This window comes from Myotis nattereri (genome assembly GCF_964212035.1).
Source record: "Myotis nattereri genome assembly, chromosome: X".
NCBI lineage: Eukaryota > Metazoa > Chordata > Mammalia > Chiroptera > Vespertilionidae > Myotis > Myotis nattereri.
Window position 1 is genome coordinate 29,073,364 of NC_138078.1, and position 20,437 is coordinate 29,093,800.

The following is a 20,437-nucleotide window of genomic DNA, read 5'->3' on the forward strand; positions in this document are numbered from 1 at the left end:
TGACATGCACTGATCACTAGGGGGCAGACAGTTGACCAGCCTACAAGTTGCTATGATATGCACTGACCACCAGGGGGCAGATGCTCCAACCAGTAGGTTAGCTTGCTGCTGGGGTCTGGCCAATCAGGACTGAGCGAGATTGGCTGGACATGCCCTGGAGCCCTCCCACAATCTGTCCCCTGCTGGCCCACCTCTCACATCCTTCCTCGGCTCCAATCATGCACCAGTGGGGTCCCTTGGCCTGGCCTGTGACCTCTCGCAATCTGGGACCCCTCGGGGGATGTCAGAGAGCTGGTTTCAGCCCGATTCCACTCAACGCAGGAGCTGCCCCCTGGTGGTCAGTGTGTTCCCACAGGGGGAGCACCACTCAGCCAGAAGCCGGGCTTACGACTGGCAAGCACAGTGGTGGTGGCAGGAAACTCTCCTGCCTCTGCGGCATCACTAAGGATGTCCCACTGCCGGCTTAGGGGAGTGGGCCTAAGCCATCAGTCAGACTTCCTCTGAGGGCTCTCAAACTGCAAGAGGGCGCAGGCCAGGCTGAGGGAACCACCCCCCAAGTGCATGAATTTTGTGCACCCGGCCTCTAGTCTATACTAATAAAAGGGTGATATGCTAATTAGACTGGGTCGACAGGCCATCTTCTGGACGTAGGACTTCCTTCAGGACAAAGCCATGGTGGTGGGGGCCGAGGCAGAGAGGGCAGTTGCGGGGGAGATCAGGCCGGCAGGGTAGGGCCACTGGGGGCAAGATCAGGCCTGCAGGGGAGTGCAGTTGGGGGCGAGATCAGGCCGGCAGGGGAGGGAAGTTAGGGGCGATCAGGCAGGCAGAGGCAGTTAGGTGCAATCAGGCAAGCAGGCAGAGAGGTTAGGGGTGATCAGGCAGGCAGGCAGAGGCAGTTAGGGGTGATCAGGCAGGCAGGCAGGCAGAGGCAGTTAGGGGCGATCAGGCAGGCAGGCAGGTGAGTGGTTAGGAGCCAGCAGTAGCAGATTGCGAGAGGGTTGTCCGACTGCCGGTTTAGGCCCGATCCCTGTGGGATCACCGGCCCCCCCCAACCCCCTGTGCAAAAATTTTGTGCACTGGGCCACTAGTCCTATATAATACAACCCTAATATGCAAATTGATTGAACGGCAGAATGACCAGTCGCTATGAAGTGCACTGACCACCAGGAGGCAGACGCTCAATGCAGGAGCTGCCCCCTGGTGGTCAGTGTGCTCCTATAGGGGGAGCGCTGCTCAGCCAAAAGCTGGGCTGAGGGATCCCCCTCAAGCCCCCTAGTGCAGTCGTGCACTGGGCCTCTAGTGTCTTGATATAGCTCTTGAAATAATGTATATACCTAACTATAGTTGTTCACATTATTCCTTATTAGGAGTTAAGACATGTAATTTGATTTTTTTCTCCCATTGAAGTTCAAACTGGTTTTGCCAAGTATGGATAAAGAAATTGCTTCTGGACTTCAGATGACAGCTGTGGTGGAATATCATCCTAATAAAAATGAAAATATTTCTGACCAACTATTTATTGCAGTAGGAAACAAAGCAATAGAGGTCCCTCTTATTGGGTATGTATGCTTCACATTTCATACTGACATTTTGAACACTCTTCAAATAAAAATTAGGGTTAAAGTAATATTCATTATATTCCCTGGCTAAAAGGGGTTGTTGTATTTATAGTTTCCTTACAGCTGAACTTACTAGACAAATGTTTAGCAAATTGTGATTTAAAACAAATGACTAGTTTGCTGGTATATTTTTATTAAGATAACTTAAAAACATTTAACAATTGCATGTATTCTTTTTTTCTTGATCTCACATCCTATTTTATTTCCCCTATATTTTTTTGGTACCTATAGACAGAAAGATTTAGTAAAGAAAGCTCTAGCCTGGCAGTTGTATACACTGGTTGAGCATTGACCTATGAACCAGGAGGTCTTAGGTTCAATTCCTGGTTAGGGCATATGCTGGGTTGTGGGCTCGATCCCCAGTTGGAGGCAGTCGATCACTGATTCTCTCTTACCATTGATGTTCCTATCTCTCTCTCCCTCTCCCTTCCTCTCTGAAATCAATAAAAATATATAAAAAAAGAAGAAGAAAAAAGAAAGCTACATTTGTCTACCAGCTGCAGAATTAATATTGAAATATTAATATGATGTTGGTATTAGAATATGCCATTTTATTTTTTCCCTTGTGTTTTTGTATTTTTCTAAACCAAATTTAGATCTGCAATTATTTTGGTTCTCTGCGTTGTTGAGAATTTCTGATTTTGTATATCATCCCATTCTGCATAGGAATCAAACAGTCGATACACGTTAGACAATAGACAACCTATTAACCTATTACAAATATTTAAGTTACATTTTGTATTTTATTTTAAGTAGGGCCACTTTGGGTCCATTCTGCATATTGACATACCTATGACTAGCATTCAGATTTGCTTGCTTGTGCTGTATATGGAGAGGAGTGTTGAAGATACTTCTGCCTTTGAAAATGGATTTTGTCTTATTCCCATAGCATGCCCTCTCTCATCAGAGGCCAGCTGCTAACCAGAGTTGCAATATAAGGACAGTGCTGCCCCATTAAAGTGTGATGAACAGTGCTGAAGGGAGAAGTAGTAGGCGAGCTTGCTGCTGTATTTCTTTTTTCTTTTCTTTTTTTTACAAATGCAGTTGATTGAGGATAAATATGCAATTATAAGAAATAATTCCTTGTGCATTTCCCTCAATGGTAACATTTTGCAAAAACAATAAGATAATAGAACTAGAAAATTTACATCGAACAATCTATCTCCTGTATTCAGATTGCCACAGCTTGACTTAAACTCCTGTGTGTGTATGTGTATGTATAAGCTTTTAAATTCTATACTATTTTTTAACTGTGTAGGATTTTATATCTACTACCACATTCAAGATACTGAGTAGTTCCGCCCTGACCGGTTTGGCTCAGTGGATGGAGCGTCAGCCTGCAGACTGAGGGGTCCCAGGTTCAATTCCGGTCAAGGGCATGTACCTTGGTTGCAGGCACATCCCCAGTAGGAGGTGTGCAGGAGGCGGCTGATTGATGTTTCTCTCTTATCGATGCTTCTGACTCTCTATCCCTCCCTTTGCTCTCTGTAAAAAATCAATAATATATATATACTAGAGGCCCGGTACACAAAAATTTGTACACTGTCGGGGGGGGGGGGTGTGTCCCTCAGCCCCACTTGTGCCCTCTCACAGTCTGGGACCCCTCGGGAGATAACGACCTGCTGGCTTAGGCTTGCTCTTGGGTGGCAGAGGGCTGTCCCAATCCCTAGGTGCCTGCCCTGCAGCTCCTGGTCGGGCTCAGAGCAGGGCCGATTAAGGAGTTGGGGCGCCGCCCCCTGTCATGCACAGAGCAGGGCGGATCAGGAGGTTGCGATGCCACCTTCAGTCACGCTCAGGGTAGGGCCGATTGGGGGGTTGGGGTGCCGCCCCTGTCACACTCAAGGCAGGGTCAATGGGGAAGTTGCGGTGCCACCCCCTGTCACGCACAGAGCAGGGTGAATCAGGGGGTTGTGGTGCCATCCCTGTCACATACAGAGCCGGCCGATCAGGGGGTTGGGGCGCTGCCCCCTGTCACGAACAGAGCAGGGCCCATCAGGGGGATTGGGACTCCGTACCCTGTCACACACAGAGCAGGGCCGATCAGGGGGTTGGGGCGCCTTCCCCTTTCAGGAACAGAGCAGGGCAGATAGGGTGGTTGTGGCCCCGCCCCCTGTCACACACAGAGCCACAGGGCGATCAGGGGGTTTGGGCGCTGCCCCCTGTCACGCTGCTCCAGGGGCCAGGAGGCCTCGTGGCTCCGCTGATCCCAGTGCTAGGAGGCCTCGTGGCTCCGCTGATCCCAGTGCCAGGAGGCCTCGTGGCTCTGCTGATCCCAGATTTTGGAGGCTTTCTGGATATGCTGATCTCTGGCCGGGAGGCCTCGTAGCTCCACTGATCCCGGTGCTGGGAGGCATATTACCCTTTTACTATATAGGATAGAGGCCTGGTGCACGGGGGGGTGGGGGGGGCGGTGGTTTGCCCTGAAGGGTGTCCTGGATAAGGGTGGGGCTCCTGATTGGGTGCCTGGCCAGCCTGGATGAGGGGATGATGGCTGTTTGCAGCTGGTCACACCCCCTTCAGGGTGGGGGTCCCCACTGGGGTGCCTGGCCAGTCTGGGTGAGGGGCTGAGGGCCGTTTTCAGGCTGGCGGGTGACTGAAGCTCCCAACCTCTCCTTTTTTCCTTTTTTACAATTCTGGGATTTATTTACCATCTATGGCTGTCACTGGAGCTGAGAGCTGGCTTTAGCTGTGAGACCTCGGCTGCTGAAAGCAGGTTTCTGGGCTTTGTTTACCTTCTGTATTTGAAACTTTGTTGTGACCTCTGCTCTGAAATCCCGGCCATCTGAAAGCAGGTTTCTGGGTTTTGTTTAGCTTCTATATTTGCAACAGTGTTTCTTAGAGTGCAGCTCAGAGCCCAGCAGTGGCAGGCGGGGAACCTTGGCTTCCTTCGTCACTGGAGCAAGCAAGCCTCCTGTTCGTGTCAGTTGCCTGGCTGCCGGCCGCCATCTTGGTTTGCAGTTAATTTGCATATCGCCCTGATTAGCCAATGGGAAGGGTAGTGAGGTTACGGCTAATTACCATGTTTCTCTTTTATTAGATAGGATATATATATATATATATATGTATATATATATATATATATATATATATATATATATATATATATGATACTGAGTAGTTCCAATACCACAAGGATATCTCCTTTTACTTAAAAAAATTGTTGATCCTCACCCAAAGATATTTTTTTCCATTGATTTTTAGAGAGTGGAAGGGAGGTAGGAGGGGAGAGAGAGAAAGAGAGACATCTATGTGAAAGAGACCCATCAATTGGTTGCCTCCTCCACATGCCCTGACTGCAGCCAGGGATTGAACCTGCAACCCTGGTCTGTGCCCTTGACTGCTAATCAAACCTAAGACCCTTCACAGGTCAGGCCAACACTCTAACCACTGAGCAAAACTGGCTAGGGCCTCCTCCTGTTACTTTTTATAATCACAACCAACTCCCTCTAACTCACAAGCACCATCCCTCAACTGGAATTGTCTAATCTGTCTTCCATTTCTAAAATTTTTTTCGTCTCAAATATGTTGTATAACTTTTTTGGATTGACTTTTTTTCACAGCAAAATTCCCAGGAGATATAACCAAGTTGTTGAATATATCAATAGCTTGCCTCTGTTTATTCTTTTTAAAAATCTTTATTGTTGAGAGAATTACAGATATCCCCCTTTTTACTTTCCATTGATCCCCTCACCTGGTTACTGCCCTGCCCCAGGCCTTCACCTTTGGTCTGTGTCCATAGGTGATGAATATATACATATATACATACTAGAGGCCCAGGGTATGAAATTCGTGCATTGGGGGGGGGGGTGTCCCTCAGCCCAGCCTGCACCCTCTCCAATCTGCGACCCCATGGGGGATGTCTGACTGCCAGCTTAGGCCTGATCCATGTGGGATCGGGCCTAAACTGGCAGTTGGAGATCCCTTTCACAATCCAGGACTGCTGGTTCCCAACCGCTTGCCTGCCTGCCTGCCTGATTGCCCCTAACCACTTCTGCCTGCCAGCCTGATCACCCCCTAACCACTCCCCTGCCAGCCTGATCAACGCCTAACTGTTCCCCTGCTGGCCTGGTTGCCCCTCTGCCGTCCTGGTCACCCCTAACTGCCCTCCTCTGCTGGCCTGGTTGCCCACAACTGCCCTCACCTGTCGGCCATCTTGTGGCTGTGGGCGCAGCCATCTTTGAGGGTGTGGCAGTCAATTAGCATATTCCCTCCTTATTGGCTGTGGGTGCCTCCATCTTTGAGGGTGGGGTAGTCAATTAGCATATTCCCTCCTTATTGGCTGTGGGCACTGCCATCTTTGCGATGGCCTAAGGGTCAATTAGCATATTCCCTCTTTATTAGACAGGATAAGTTATTTGGTTAATATCTTCCCACACCCCTTCCACTCTTCCCTCTGAGGTTCATTAGTCTGTTTCATGTTTCCATACCTCTGGTTCTATTTTATTAATCAGTTTATATTTTTCATTAGATTTCTTGTTCATATGTTTTGATTTTTAGATTCAATTGTTGAGATATATGTGTTTATTGCCATTTTGTTCATATTTTTTATCTCTTCTTCTCTTCCCTCTTCCTTTTCCTCTTCTAAAGAATTCCCTTTAACATTTCAGATAATACTGTTTTGGTGGTGATGAGCCTCTATAGCTTTCTCTTGTCTGGAAAGCTCTTTATCTGACCTTCAAATCTAAATGATAGCTGTGCTGGGTAGAGTACTCTTGGTTGTAGGTCCTTGCTATTCATCACTTTGAACATATTTTGCCACTCCTTTCTGGCCTACAAAATTTCTGTTGAGAAATCAGCTGACAGTTGTATGGGTGCTCCCTTGTAGGTAACTAACTGCCCTACCCTTGCTGCTTTTAGGATTCTCCCTTTATCTTTAACCCTTGGCATTTTCATTATGATGTGTCTTGGTGTGGGTCTCCTTTGGTTCCTCTTGTTTGGGACTCTCTGCACTTCCTGGACTTTTAAGTCTGTTTCTTTCACCAGGGAGGGGAAGTTTTCTGTTATTATTTCTTAAAATATGTTTTCAATGTCCTGTCTCTCTTCTCTTTCTGGCACCTCCGTAATTTGAATGTTGGTATGCTTGAATTTGTCCCAGTTTCCTTATATTATCTTCATATACTAGTATTTGTATTCTTTTTTCTTCTGATTGGGTGTTTTTTCTTTCTTTTATTCCAAATTGTTTATTTGATTCTCAGAATCTTCTACTCTAATGTCAAATCCCTGTAAATTATTATTTATTTTAGTGTATGCTTAATTTCTGACTTGTCCTTTTTCATGTCTTTGAAATTATCACTGAGATCCTTGAAAGTCTCATTAAGTCCCTTGAAGTTCTCATTAAAATCCATGAGCATTCTTATAACAATAGTGGTGTTTTTTTTTTGTGGATCCTGGTATCTGTATCTTTTTTTTATATATAAATAATTTTTATTTCTTGAAGTATTACAAAGAGTATTACATATGTCTCCCCCCCCCCCCCGACATTCCCCCGGCCTCCCCTACCCCCTAGTGTCTTGTGTCCATTGGTTATTCTTATATACATGCATATAAGTCCTTCGGTTGATCTCTTAACCCACCCCCCCCCAAACCCTCCCCAGGCTTCCCACTGTAGTTTGACAGTCTGTTCAATGCTGCTCTGCCTCTGCATCTACCCCAGTTAATCAGTCTATACTGGTTCCCATTATCTGTTTCAACCTCACCAGGGCTGTCCTAACCTCACTGGAGCCGTCCATACCTCACCGGGGCCATTTTGTCCTCACCAGGGCTGTCCCAACCTCACTGGGTCCATCCCAACCTCACCGGGGCCATCCCTATCTCACTGAGGCTATCCCTATATCACCTGGGCCGTTTCAACCTCACCGGGGCTGTCCCAACCTCACCGGGGCTGTTTTGACCTTGCCGGGGCTGTTTAAACCTAACCGGCGTCATCCCAGCCTCACCAGGGCCATCTCGGCCTCACCGGGGCTGTTTCAACCTCACCGGGGCCGTCCCGACCTCACTGGGGCCGTTTCAACCTCACCAAGGCCGTCCTGACCTCACCGGGGCCATTTCGGCCTCACCTGGGCTGTCTCAACCTCACTGGGGCCATTTCAACCTCACAGGGCCGTCCCAGCCTCACCGGGGCTGTTTCAACCACACTGGGGCTGTCCCGACCTCACCGGGGCCGTTTCAACCTCACCGGGGTCGTCCCGAACTCACCGGGGCTGTTTCAACCTCACCGGGACCGTCCCGACCTCACCGGTGCTGTTTTGGCCTCACTTGGGCCGTCTCGACCTCACCGGGACTGTTTAAACCTAACCGGGGTTATCCCAGCCTCACCGGGGCCATCTTGGCCTCACTGGGGCTGTTTCAACCTCATCGGGGCCATCTTGACCTCACCAGGGCTCTTTCGGCCTCACCAGGGCCATCCCAACCTCACCGGGGCTGTCCCGACCTCACCGGAGCCATCCCAGCCTCACCAGGGCCGTCCCAACCTCACCTGGGCCGTCCCGACCTCACCAGAGCCATCCCAGCCTCACCGGGGCCGTCCCGACCTCACCGGGGCCATCCCGACCTCACCGGGACCATCTTGACCTCACCAGGACTGTCCCAACCTCACTGGGGCCATTTCGGCCTCACCTGGGCTGTCTCGACCTCACCGGGACCGTTTCAACCTCACCAGGGCCGTCCCAACCTCACCGGGGCTGTTTCAACCTCACCGGGGCTGTCCCGACCTCACCGGGGCCGTTTCAACCTCACCGGGGTTGTCCCAACCTCACCGCTGCTGTTTTGGCCTCACGGGGGCCGTCTCGACCTCACCGGGGCCGTCCCGACCTCGCCGGAGCTGTCCCAACCTCACCGGGCTGTCTCAACCTCACCGTGGCCGTCCCGACCTCACTGGGGCCATCCCAGCCTCACTGGGGCCATCCCGGCCTCACCGGGGCAACATGAAGTTTGGCACACTGTCCCCTGCCAGGCAGTTCCCCGCCAGACAAAATCTCCAGGCATTCCTGGTGGCTGAACATCTGGCACGCCTGCTCGGACTTCACCCTCCACCAAGTGCACAGACTGCCCGTCTGCCGTCCTCCAGCGTCCCACGCAAGACTGGAACTGGTGGACGTGCTTGTGCACCTGCTGGTACGGCAGTTCCACATAGCCGGCCCAGCCGGGCCCGGCCCCGGCCTCCCCCGAACTCGACTCCGCCCCCCGAGCGTGTCCCTCCCGGATGCGAGGAGCCGAAATCTGCAGCCTGCTGAGTTGGGCTCTGTACTTGGTGCCTCTGCACATCCTACTCAGTCTCAATGCTCTTCTTTCTATGCGAGGAGTTGAAATCTGCAGTTTGTTGGGTTGGGCTCTGTACTTGGTGTCTCTGCACATTCTACTCAGTCTCAATGCTCTTCTTTCTTTCCTTCCAGTTGTAGAGCTTCCACTGGGCCAGCTTTCCCATGGTTCCGTATGATAGCTGTTTGTCCTATAGTTGGTAGTTTGGATGTTGTTGTGGGAGGCAGCACGCACAGGTCTGTTCCTTACACCGCCATCTTGGTTCTCCTGGGTCTGCTTCTTGAGTGTGTCTCCCATGGGTGCGAGGAGTTGAAGTCTGCAATTTGTTGGGTTAGGATGCAAAAGCGCAGTTGGGTCTTTTTGTGCCCCTGGCACAGCTTGGATGGGGATGTAAATTGATTAGGGCTGGGTCTCAGGGAGTCGCCAGGGCGGAGCAAATAGCAATGGCGGCGTCTCCGCAGCGCCTCACCTCTCCGGGACTCCGGGACTTCGAGTCCCCCAGTGCTGGCGAGCAGCTGTGCGCCAGAGCCTCCCTCACTTTCCGACTGCTGCAAGGCCGTGCCACCTCTCCCCGTGGGGTCTGGGGCCTCATGATCCCGCCCGAACCAGCTCAGTGGATTTGAGAGTTTGTTAAAGCACAGGTGTTTCCTCTTGTGCCTCTGGCACAGCCTGGATGGGAATGTAAATTGAGTAGGGTGGGGTCTCAGGGAGCTGCCAGGGCGGAGCAAATAGCAATGGCGGTGTCTCCGCGGCTCCTCACCTCTCTGGGACTCTGGGACTTGGCATCCCCCAGTGCCGGCGAGCAGCTGTGCACCAGAACCTCTCTCACTTTCCGACTGCTGTAAGGCCGTGCTGCCTCTCCCCTTGGAGTCTGGGGACTCAGAGACCCGCCCTGAGAAAGCCCAGAGGATTCGAGAGTTCGTAACCCCTTCCGATTGAAAAAAACCGTGCATCCAGTTGCAGCCTGCCTGGCGCATGACTGTACCTCTGTTTTTGGCGCCTCTGTATCTCCTACTCAGTCTCACTGCGCTTCTTTCTTTCCTTCTAGTTGTAGAACTTCCACTGGGCCAACTTCCCCATGGTTCTGAATGGTGGTTGTTTGTCTTATAGTTGGTAGTTTCAATGATGTTGTGGGAGGCAGCATGCATAGGTCTACTCCCTACGCCGCCATATTGGTTCTAGGTATCTGTATCTTTAGCAAGCATTTTGATGAGGTAGGGCAAGGCTGAGGGACACCAGCAATAATGAAAGCATGTGTCTTAAAATAACCTGGGGCCTGCTCCTTTGAGTGAGTCCCTGAAGTGTGTCTCCATGAAGAGTCTCTGAAGCCCGTCTCCTACCAGTTCAACAATAGTTTTGAACTCTGTGTCTAGTACAGTGGGGCCTTGACTTACGAGTTTAATTTGTTCTGAGACCGAGCTCATTAAGGAGCTTGTTAACTCAAATTACTCTATCAACTCAGTGCAAAAAATCGGCTGAGAGACAGCTGGTATCTCAAAAAACTCGTTAGTCGGGAAACTCGTAAGTCAAGGCCCCACTGTAGTTTGTTTGCTTTCATTTCACTTAGTTTTTCTTCTGGAGTTTTCTTCTGTTCTTTTATTTGTGACATGTTTCTTTGTGTCCACATTTTGGCTGCTTCCTTTTGTTTGTTTTATGTATTCATAGCACTTTGAGCTGCTCAGTCTTCTGGAATTGGTAGAGTGCCCTTGTATAATAGGTGTCCTTTAGGGCCCAATGGCTCAGCTTCCCCAGTCACCTGAGTTAGGCATTATATGTATGCCCCTATGTGGGCTGTGTGCAATCTTGTTGTAGTTGAGCTTTGATTACTGTTGGTGTCACTGGGAGGAATTGACCTTCAGGCCAATGGGCTGTGAGGACCAGCAAATAGCAATCATCATTGGAAGAGCTGCTGTGAAGGAGACACCCCTATGAGTAGGACTTGCTTCAGTGTGGCTTTGGTACTCACTGAGTCTGCCCTTTGAGTGTGTCGCTCATGGATATATAGAGTTGTAATCTGGTATGGTCTGAAGCTGTCCACTGGGTGCACCAGCTCTGGGGCCTCCCGAGAGGTACAAAGTCAGCAACTGCCCAACAGGAGCTACAGAGAGATCTGCTGATGGCTGCTACTTGTGTCGGGCTTGGAAATGCTCTGGCTAGGCCAGTGGTTGGCAAACTCATTAGTCAACAGAGCCAAATATCAACAGTACTTCTTAAAAATAGACTCGCCCAGGCTGAAAACCGACTACTGCACATGGGCCATGAAGTTTCAATTGCACTGTACGTGCGCGCCCACACGTGGTATTTTGTGGAAGAGCCACACTTAAGGGGCCAAAGAGCTGCATGTGGCTCGCGAGCTCCAGTTTGCCGACCACTGGGCTAGGCCAAGCTGTGAAGCAAGGCAGACTGCTGCCAGTGCCTGGGCTTGGGCCTCTTATTAAGAGTTATGGGGCACAGTGACAGGAGCTGTTGTTTGTTTGAGAGATTTTAGGAAAGTCTGAAGCCTGAGCCAGGATAGACTGTTCATATGGAAAAGTCGCTGCAAATAGTTTGAGTGGGGTTGCAAATTGAATGGGGTGGGGGGTCTCAGGGAATCTCCAGGATGGAGTGAACAGTGTGAGTCAGGTTGATTGAAACTGAGGTGTGGTTGCCAGTCAGCTCTGTGGTGGGGGAGGTCACAGCATAGGAATAGTGACCTCTGCTAACATGCCTGTCTAGAAGAATGTCACTCCCAAGTTCTTGCTCTGATGCCAGACAATTCAGTCCTACCTGTAAGTCTCTGGATACCTCCAAATTGCTACCCTAGCACTGGATCTCAGGAGGAGTAATTCTGTGTAAGTTTGTGCACTGGCCCTTTTAGGGGAACTGCCTGGTTCTTCAGCAGCATCCTTATCACTCAGCTGTAATCCCTGCTGGTTTTTACAGCTTGAAGTTATGGAGATTTCTCTCCCAAGCTCTGGAAGCCTGGGCTGGGCATTTGGTGTGGGGCTTTGACCCCTTGCTCCTCACAGGAGGCCTTCACAGCTGAGATAGTCCTCCCAATTAAAGAAAAACACCACACATCGATGTCAGACCAGACCATTCCACGATTCTGCCCCTCTTACCAGTCTCCATGTGCTTTCTTCTTTATTTCTCTAGTTGTCGGACTTCCATTCAGTCAGCTTTCAGGTAGTTCTGAATGGTGGTTGTTCTGTAATTTAGTACTTGTAATTTTGATGTGTTTGTAGGAACTGGTAAGTACTGGCATTTACCTTCACTGCCATCTTGGTTCTCCTTTTTATTCTTGAATACTAATGCATGGTATTAGTATACCACTGATTAACCATTGACCTGTTGAAATGTGTCAGGGCTGATTCCAATTTTTGGCTATTACAAATAAAACTGCTATGAACATTCATGTACAAGTTTTGTGTGAAAATAAATTTTCATTTTCATATGCTAGGTCATTTGGTAGTTGCATGTTTAGTTTAAAAAATAAGTTCCAAATTGTTTTTCAGAATGGCTGTATCATTTTACATTTCAGTGAGCAATATATGAGTAACCTACTTTTCTGCATCTTCACTGGCATTTGTTGCTGTCAGTGCTTTTTAATTTTCACCATTTCAATATCAGAGCTTTAACTTGGATTTTTGTGTTTTTCCTCCAATCCTCAGTCCCAAACCAACCAGTTCTACCTTCTCACCAACTTTCACTATTCTTCTGTGCTTGCCTTTTGCACCATTTCTAGCATTTCTAGTCCTACTTAGTGGGGAGGAACATGGAAAAATGTTCTGGTCTGAAAATCAGGTGTTTGTATTATCTGGTGTTTCCAAAGTGCTCCAGTAGAGAAATGATATAATCAGTAACTTTGAACCCTTTTTTTTTTTCATGTATTTCTAAAAACTATGTCCCTCTTGCATATTTAAACTTTTCAAAGGTTTTTCATTATGAGTTTCAATACTTGCAAAGATGTAAGTATATAAAAAATGTTCTATAAAATAATTACATGCCTCTTTCAGATGTGTCCAGTAAAATTGGAAACAGCAGTAATTTGTAAATTGTTGAAAATTTTACCGCATGTTTTCTCTTCAAATTTGTATTTCCATTCCATTTCTCCCAATTGCATCCTTTCATAATGTTTTACATTATTTTATTTTTAGAGAGAGAAGGGAAAACGAGAGAGAGAAACATTGATTGGTTGCCTCTCCTATGTGCCCTGATTGGGAATTGAACCTGCAACCTTTTGGTGCATAAGATGACACTCCAGCCAACGGAGCCATACCAGCCAGGGCTTAATATATTACATTTTTATGCTTAGCAGTTTTATACTGATCACCAGCAATTAACTGTGTGTATAAATTTGTATGCAATTTACACATGTATATATGTATATGTACAATGAACATGTGTATGCAGTATGTATATAAATATGTATAGAAATAGATTTACTGTAATCATAAAAACATGTTAAAATTTTTATGAATTATATTAATCTAAATTTATTTTAACTACATAAATAAAGTTTGATACCTTTAAATTAATATTTTTCCTTTTTAAAATTGAAATATTATTGATATATAACATTCTATAAGTTTATAGAATGCATTGTGTTAATTCAATACATTTATATGTTGCAATGTGATTACTACTGTGGCATTAGCTAACACTTCTATCACATCACAGAATTATTTCATTTGTGATGAGAGCATTTAAGATCTAGTCTCTTAGTAACTTTCATGTATATAAAACATTATCCTATATAATAAAGAGCTAATATGCAAATGGTCCTCATACCCTCACGCCAGGGCTGGGGGACCTGAGGCTGGGTCGGGGGACCTGAGGCTGGGCGAGTGCACCTGAGGCCGCAACCCTGCCCTGGCACCGGGCCGGGGGACCTGAGGCTGTGCCCCCCCCCACCGGGCATGGCTTGATGGGGGACCTGAGGCTGTGCCCCCCCACCCGGCAGGGCTTGACGGCGGACCTGAAGCTGTGCCCCCTGCCCTGTGGGACTTGACGGGGGTGGGACCAGCCGGGTCTGGGTCTCCTGGGATTTCGAGGCATGCGCAGGTGAGCGGGGACTTGACTCTGGGTCCTGCGGCGTGCCCCAGACTCTTGACAGGAGGGAGATTTTCATATACATTTTACTAATTTTCTTTCATCTCTGGCACTTCTATTATAGAGAAAGGGCAAATAGCAATATTAAAATATGTCCTCTAATTAATTCCCTTTTAATGTGCCTGAATTTCGTGCACTGGGCCAGTAGTTAGCTATAATCATAAAGCTATGAATTATATACCCAGAACTTAATCATCATCTAACTGCAATTTTGTTCCTTTGACTAATATCTTACCAATTCCTCTACCTCCCAGCCCTTTGTAACCACTACTCTCTGTTAACATAAAAGGTTCAGTGTTATTGGAAATACTATTCTTAATCAGATGGAAAAGAAACCAATAGAAAACCAGAGAAACTGTTATACGTTACTGTATTACCAAGCCCTTACTACTAAGATAAACTTCGTGTGTGTGTGGGAGAAAGAGAGAGGGAGGGAGAGAGAGAGAGAGAGAGAGAGAGAGAGAGAGAGAGAGAATTCTTAAGAAAATATTCTTTTTAAAAATATATATATTTTTATTGATTTCAGAGCGGAAGGGAGAGGGAGAGAGATAGAAACATCAATGATGAGAGAGTCTCATAGATTGGCTGCCTTCTGCATGCCCCCCACTGGGGATTGAGCCCACAACCCAAGCATGTGCTCTGACTGGGAATTGAACCATGACCTCCTAGTTCGTAGGTCGATGCTCAACCACTGAGCCATGCTGACCAGGCAAGAAAATATTCTGAAGACAATTTCTTTCATCCAACTAGAGAAAGTTCTAAAAATGTTTGGCTTCACATCTTAATATTGTTTATGTAATAAGTTAACCTTTTTATTAATGCAATTATGTACAGTAAGCCATTTATGTTTTATTTTCCTGTCACAAAATCATAATTTCTTTATGAGAAGAACATTGATGTTACTTAGAAGATGTAGCATATATAGATCAGTTTTGGCTGATCTCTGGAATGTCTGTACTTATCCAATAATATACAGACAAATAAACACATCACATCAAGAAGGACTAGAGCACCAGTACATAAGGCAGTATATGTGAATGTTTTGTTCAGGTATTCTTATTTATGTATTTTGTGTGTATATATGTATTTTGAGTTTGTATTGTATATGAAACAAATTACTTAATTCATGTCTCTAAAGGTCAGTTATTACTATACTTATTGGTGCTGTTAGCATTGGTAGGTTTGTACTTAAAGCCTAGCAAAATGGATTCAAGGCTAAATTCACCAACATTATCCTCCTTCCTATATAATAAAAGGCAAATATGCAAATTGACCAAACAGTGGAATGACCGGTTGCTATGATGTGCACTGACCACCAGGGGGCAGACGCTCAACAAAGGAGCTGCCTGCCCCCTGGTGGGCATTGCACTCCCACAGGGGGAGCACTGCTCAGCCAGAAGCCAGGCTCACAGTTGGTGAGCGCAGAAGCAGTGGAGAGAGCCTCTCCCACCTCCGTGGCAGCGCTAAGGATGTCCGACGGCTGGCTTACGGGCCTAAGCCATCAGTCAGACATCCCCCGAGGGCTCCCGGACTGCGAGAAGGTGCAGAGCGAGCTGAGGGACCCCCTGAGTGCACAAATTTCATGCACCAGGCCTCTAGTATCCTCATAATTCCTTAGATAAATTATTTAGGCTTTTTAAGTCTTTGGTTTTTTATCTGTAACATAGGAGCCATATAATATTTACTAACCTTTCAGAAATTTTTTAGTATGAAACAGGATAATATAATTAACAATGCTTTATAAACTATAAATTGTTATCCAAATATAAAATATATGTATGAAACGTGTTAGGATTAAATGGATTTTTAGAACATGTATACTACAGGTATGCTACTTTGCACCCTTTAAATCAAGTGCACACGAAAAAATCAATTGAATCTTTTTTCTACTTAGACTTTGTTGTCATCCTCAAATGATATATCATCACACCTTCTATTATTTAATGAGATTTGGCATCACCCAAACTATTTTACTTTGTTAAGGTCCATTCCACCCTTTTTGAGGAGGGTCAAGAGAATGCATTTTATAGGCTTAGGTGGAGATTCCAAAGCAGAGTTCCAAAAAAGCAAAAAAAATATTAAAACATGTGAGTAGCTTCTCAAGGTGAGTACTTGGGAGGGTTTACTACATACTTAGATGCTTAAAGTCTGATTTCTTTTTAAAAAATGTGTCTCATCTTATTTTCATGTCTTTATTTAACAATTCCTTTTACTGAAAAATGTGCCACCAGTAGACCTGGAAAGAAACTGAAAGGTCTTTTAAGAAGTTAAGACATGAGTTTCTTTATATGTATCCCTGTAGATTTAACCACAAAGTATTAATTGTTAAAATTCGTTATCTGGTCTCTTTCCTCTCCTAGGTTGATTCCAGCCTGTCAATTGGAAATGAAGCCAGATGTTGATTTTGGCATTTTGGTTGCCAATAGTAAAGTGTATAGTAAAGAGGTTAAAATAATTAACCGTGGCAAGGCTCCAGGTAAATACTTTCTGTCATATAAATGAACTTATACTTTTCGAAGAAAGTTGGTACTATTTAAAAAATATATACCTTATATAATTAATGGATTCTCTGATTCACCTCCCTCCCCTGATGTCTATTTTTTGAAAGCTCAAAACAGAAGGTCCTTAAATAGGATAGCTGTAAAAGACTGATAGGCAATTATTCAGGAAAGATGCATCTGCCTACTTATGTTTCTGATTAGCAGAACCTGGCTCCCACATGACTGGCGGTACCTGATGATAGATGGCAGGATGGTGTCATGAAATTGACATAGTCCTTTGAATCATTGAGAGTCAGGACATAGTGACTTGCTAGCTGTATGATCTGATACAAGTATCTTTAAAGACATTGACCTTGAATTTCCTTATTTATAAACTGTGGCTAGTAAAATGTACTGTGGTTAATTATGTATGTACTTAAGGTTGTAATATGGTACTTTTCATAGGCAATCAATAAATATTTGCTTTTTTCTCTATTATATTTAACTTTCAATTCACATGATGGCCCCTAGAAGGTTCTTACTAACTTTTTGTTGAAAGAATAATGCTTCTCTCTTCTCCAGACAGGATTATTTCTAGAGATTCTTGCTGTGACCTAAGAGTTTACATAAAGGCGTGTGTATATGTGCTCATGCACACGCTTCATTGACGGTATGCATTAGGCATAAAATCACTTATCCCTTCATTCTCATTGGATGGTCAGGACCTGGGGCAGCAAGGCTGTCATTTCAGCCCAGCTGAAATGAGGACTAGCTCCACACACGAAAGACATTTCTCTCTGAGACTGCTTGTTAGGTACATAAACATGGTCTTAAATCCAAACCCGTCTTACAGTAGGTGATGATGTTCTCTGGGGCTACTTGGTTGAGCAGTGGGAATTATTAAGACAAAGGCAATCTGTCACTTTACTGATTTTTTTTCCCTCGGGTATCGACAAAACTGCTAATTGATCCTCATTGAATAATAATACTCATCTTGCTTTCCACACTTTTGGTTTTTGTTATTGAATGTCTGGTGCCTGTGTGATTATAGAATATTAGGCTCATTTGTGGTCTGATTCTGATGTTAAGGATAGAGTCTTTCATGGCTAGTGATTGCAGGCTGTATAGTCCTTTAGATTCTCTGGTTATATTTTAGAGCAATGATATGTGATTGAGAAAATTTTATTTTATAACTAGAGGCCCAGTGCATGAAATTCATGCAGGGGGGTGGGGGTCCCTCAGCCCAGTCTGCACCCTCTCCAATCTGGGACCCATCGGCGGATGTCAGACTGCCAGTTTAGGTCCAACCCCGCACCGGCAGTTGGACATCCCTCTCGCAATTCGGGACTGCTGGCTCCTAACTGCTCACCTGCCTGCCAGCCTGATCGCCCCCAACTGCCCCCCCCCCGCCGGTGTGATCACCCCCAACTGCCCCCCCGCTGGCCTGATTGCCCCCAACTGTCCCCCCCACCAGCCTGATTGGTATTGGGGGCTGACTGGGGGTGGGGCCAGCCATGGGGAAGGGCTGTGGTTAATGGGCTGGCTGGCCATGCCCCCAAATGGGGTGGGGGGTGCCGATCAGGGCCAGTGGCCTGGGGGAGGAGCCATGTGTGGATGGCCAGCCAGCTCTGCCCCTGATGGGGGGGGGCTGACCTGGGGTGGGGCTGGGCAGGGGGAGGGGCTTCAGGAGATTGGCTGGCTGGCCCTGCCCCCTATTGGGGTGGGGGGTGTGATCAAGGGTGGGTAGCTGTGGGAAGGGGCTGTGGGCCTATTGTGGTGGGGCAGGCTGATTAAGGGCAGGGCTGGTGGGGGCGGGGGAGGGAAGGGCATTTGGCTGGCTGGCCTGCTCTTTTTTTTGCAACTTCATGACTTTTATTTGTGGTGCCTGTGTTATGTCTGAAAAATACCTTCTCCCCCTGCCTGGGACAGCGTTGGAGAGGGGGCAGCAAAAAATAGAAGACATCCGTCCCTATTGCACACGGACCCTATGTACAGGCCCACCTGGCCCAGGCTAGTGGGATGCTTGGCACATCCTCAGATCCCTGCTCAGGGGCTGGAGGGGTGACTGGTGGCAGCACACGTGAGTGGGGACCTATGGGTGGCCTACTGGCCCTGGCATTTCCTGGTCCTAGGTTCCTTCCTGGTCCTGCCTGTAGCCCTGGTCCCCCTACCTGGCTCAGCCTCCCATCTCTATCCTGGCCTCAGATGGCCTCCTTGGATCCTGGGGGCTCTGTCCTCCCCTCCCAGCCTGGAGGTCCCAAGGGGAGGTTATGGCTTCTCAGAAACTCCCCGGCAGCCCTGTCACTCGTGTTCACACAGGGAAGGGGTGCGTGTGGCAGAAGCAGCTGTATAAATGCAGGGGCAGGGGCAAGTCCTCCGGGGTCGCTTGGACAGTTTGCTGATGATGTGGGTCAGGGCCGCATTCTCATCCTTGAGGCGCTGGTTGTCAGCTCGGAGGTTGTACAGGCCCTTCAGCTCCTCTTCCAGTTCAGCGGCCTTGCCCTCCGGGGCCCTGCGCTCAAATCTCTCCAGCTCTAGGAGGGCCGGCCTTTCTTCAAAGCGCTCCTGCCTCTGCGTGGTGTGCTCCAGCTCCACCTTGAGCTGCGCCAGCGTGGTCTGGGTCAGGCCCTCACGAAGTCTCTCGTTCTCAATGCACAGCTTTGCATAGAGCTTCCTGAAGCCTCCCTCGGGCTCTTCTGATTCTGGCTGGGGTTCTGGGTTTAGGTCTTGATGCCTCCCAAGGGGAAGGGCTGGACTCTGGGCTGATGTCCGCTGGCTTCACCTCCTCCCCCTTCACAGGCCCTCTCCTCTCCTTGCCAACTCTGTGGTGCTCCCTGGAGGCCTGCGGTTCCTGTCCCTGCCCCTCAGGCACCTTTACTCTCTGGGCAGGGCCATCAGAATTCTCAACCCACGGACTCAGGGGTGGAAGGAAGGGTCCGGGCTCTGTGCGTCCTGCTCTTGATCGGGATGGGAGCGTCTGATCAGGGGCAGGCCAGCAGTGGGGAGGGGCCTCCAGGTTGACCGCAGTCTCCACCCCCTGATTGGGTGGTTTGCTGGCTACAGTGGGCATTGTAGCGACTGGCCCAATCAGGGCCATCTTCTGCCCTTCGCCAGTCCCCAGGCCCAACGCTGCCTCCACTGCTGGGCTGTCAGGCTGTTGGGATCACCAGCTCATCCCCAGCTGCTTGGAGGCTCAGGCCTGTGGGAAAGCAGGCGCCTGTGACTTCACCTGCATGTGTGTGCGCCGGGCCAGCCACTGATGGAATGTGCTGCCCGCTCAGGGTGCTCACACTGGAGTGGGTAGGTCGTGGGTGCTGCTGCCACTGCTACTGCCGCTGCTGCTGCTGCTGGGGCTTAAGGCACTGATGGAGGCTGTGGGGAGTGCCTGCAACCTACCTGCCCTGGCATGAGTGGCCTGAGTGGGCAGTGCATTCCATCAGTGGCCAGCCGGGTGTATACGCATGGAGGTGAAGTCGCTTTCCCGGAGGCCTGAACCCCCGAACAGCTGGGGATAAGCTGGTGATCCCAACGGCCTGACAGCCAGCCCTGTCCTCCCGCCACCCACCCTGATTCCCTGTTCACCATCACTGATCCATCGGAGCCCCATGGAGGCCTCTGCCCGGCCCCAGATCTTCTGGTGATGGATTGTGATGGTGACGCAAGTCCCCAACGCTGCAAGTCCCCACCCACCATGCCTGCTGCTCGAGCAACCTCCTTCTGACTAGTGGTGACCATTATGGTGTCCCAGGCTAATTTGCATATTACCTCTTTATATAAATTAACTAGAGGCCTGGTACACAAAAATTTGTGCACTTGGGGGGAGGGGTCCCTCAGCCTAGCCTGTGCCCTCTCACAGTCTGGGACCCCTCGGGGGATGTCTACCTGCTGACTTAGGCTTGCTCCGCGGGGGATCGGGCCTAAGCTGGCAGTCAGACATCCCTCTGGCAGCCTGGGAGCCCTCAGGGGATGTCCACTTGCCAGCGGGGAGCA

The 20,437-nt window shown here is 48.2% G+C and overlaps 1 protein-coding gene across 1 annotated transcript in view; it reads left to right on the forward strand.

Moving 5' to 3' along the window:
- The window catches only part of CFAP47 (cilia and flagella associated protein 47), a gene marked incomplete at both ends in the record, with an annotated part of 442,463 nt that overhangs the window by 5,041 nt on the left and 416,985 nt on the right, over positions 1-20,437 (forward strand). The window contains 2 exons of the mRNA XM_081081612.1: positions 1,408-1,559; positions 16,328-16,443. Coding sequence (XP_080937738.1) covers positions 1,408-1,559; positions 16,328-16,443 — 268 coding nt within the window. The remainder of the gene's footprint in view (positions 1-1,407; positions 1,560-16,327; positions 16,444-20,437) is intronic.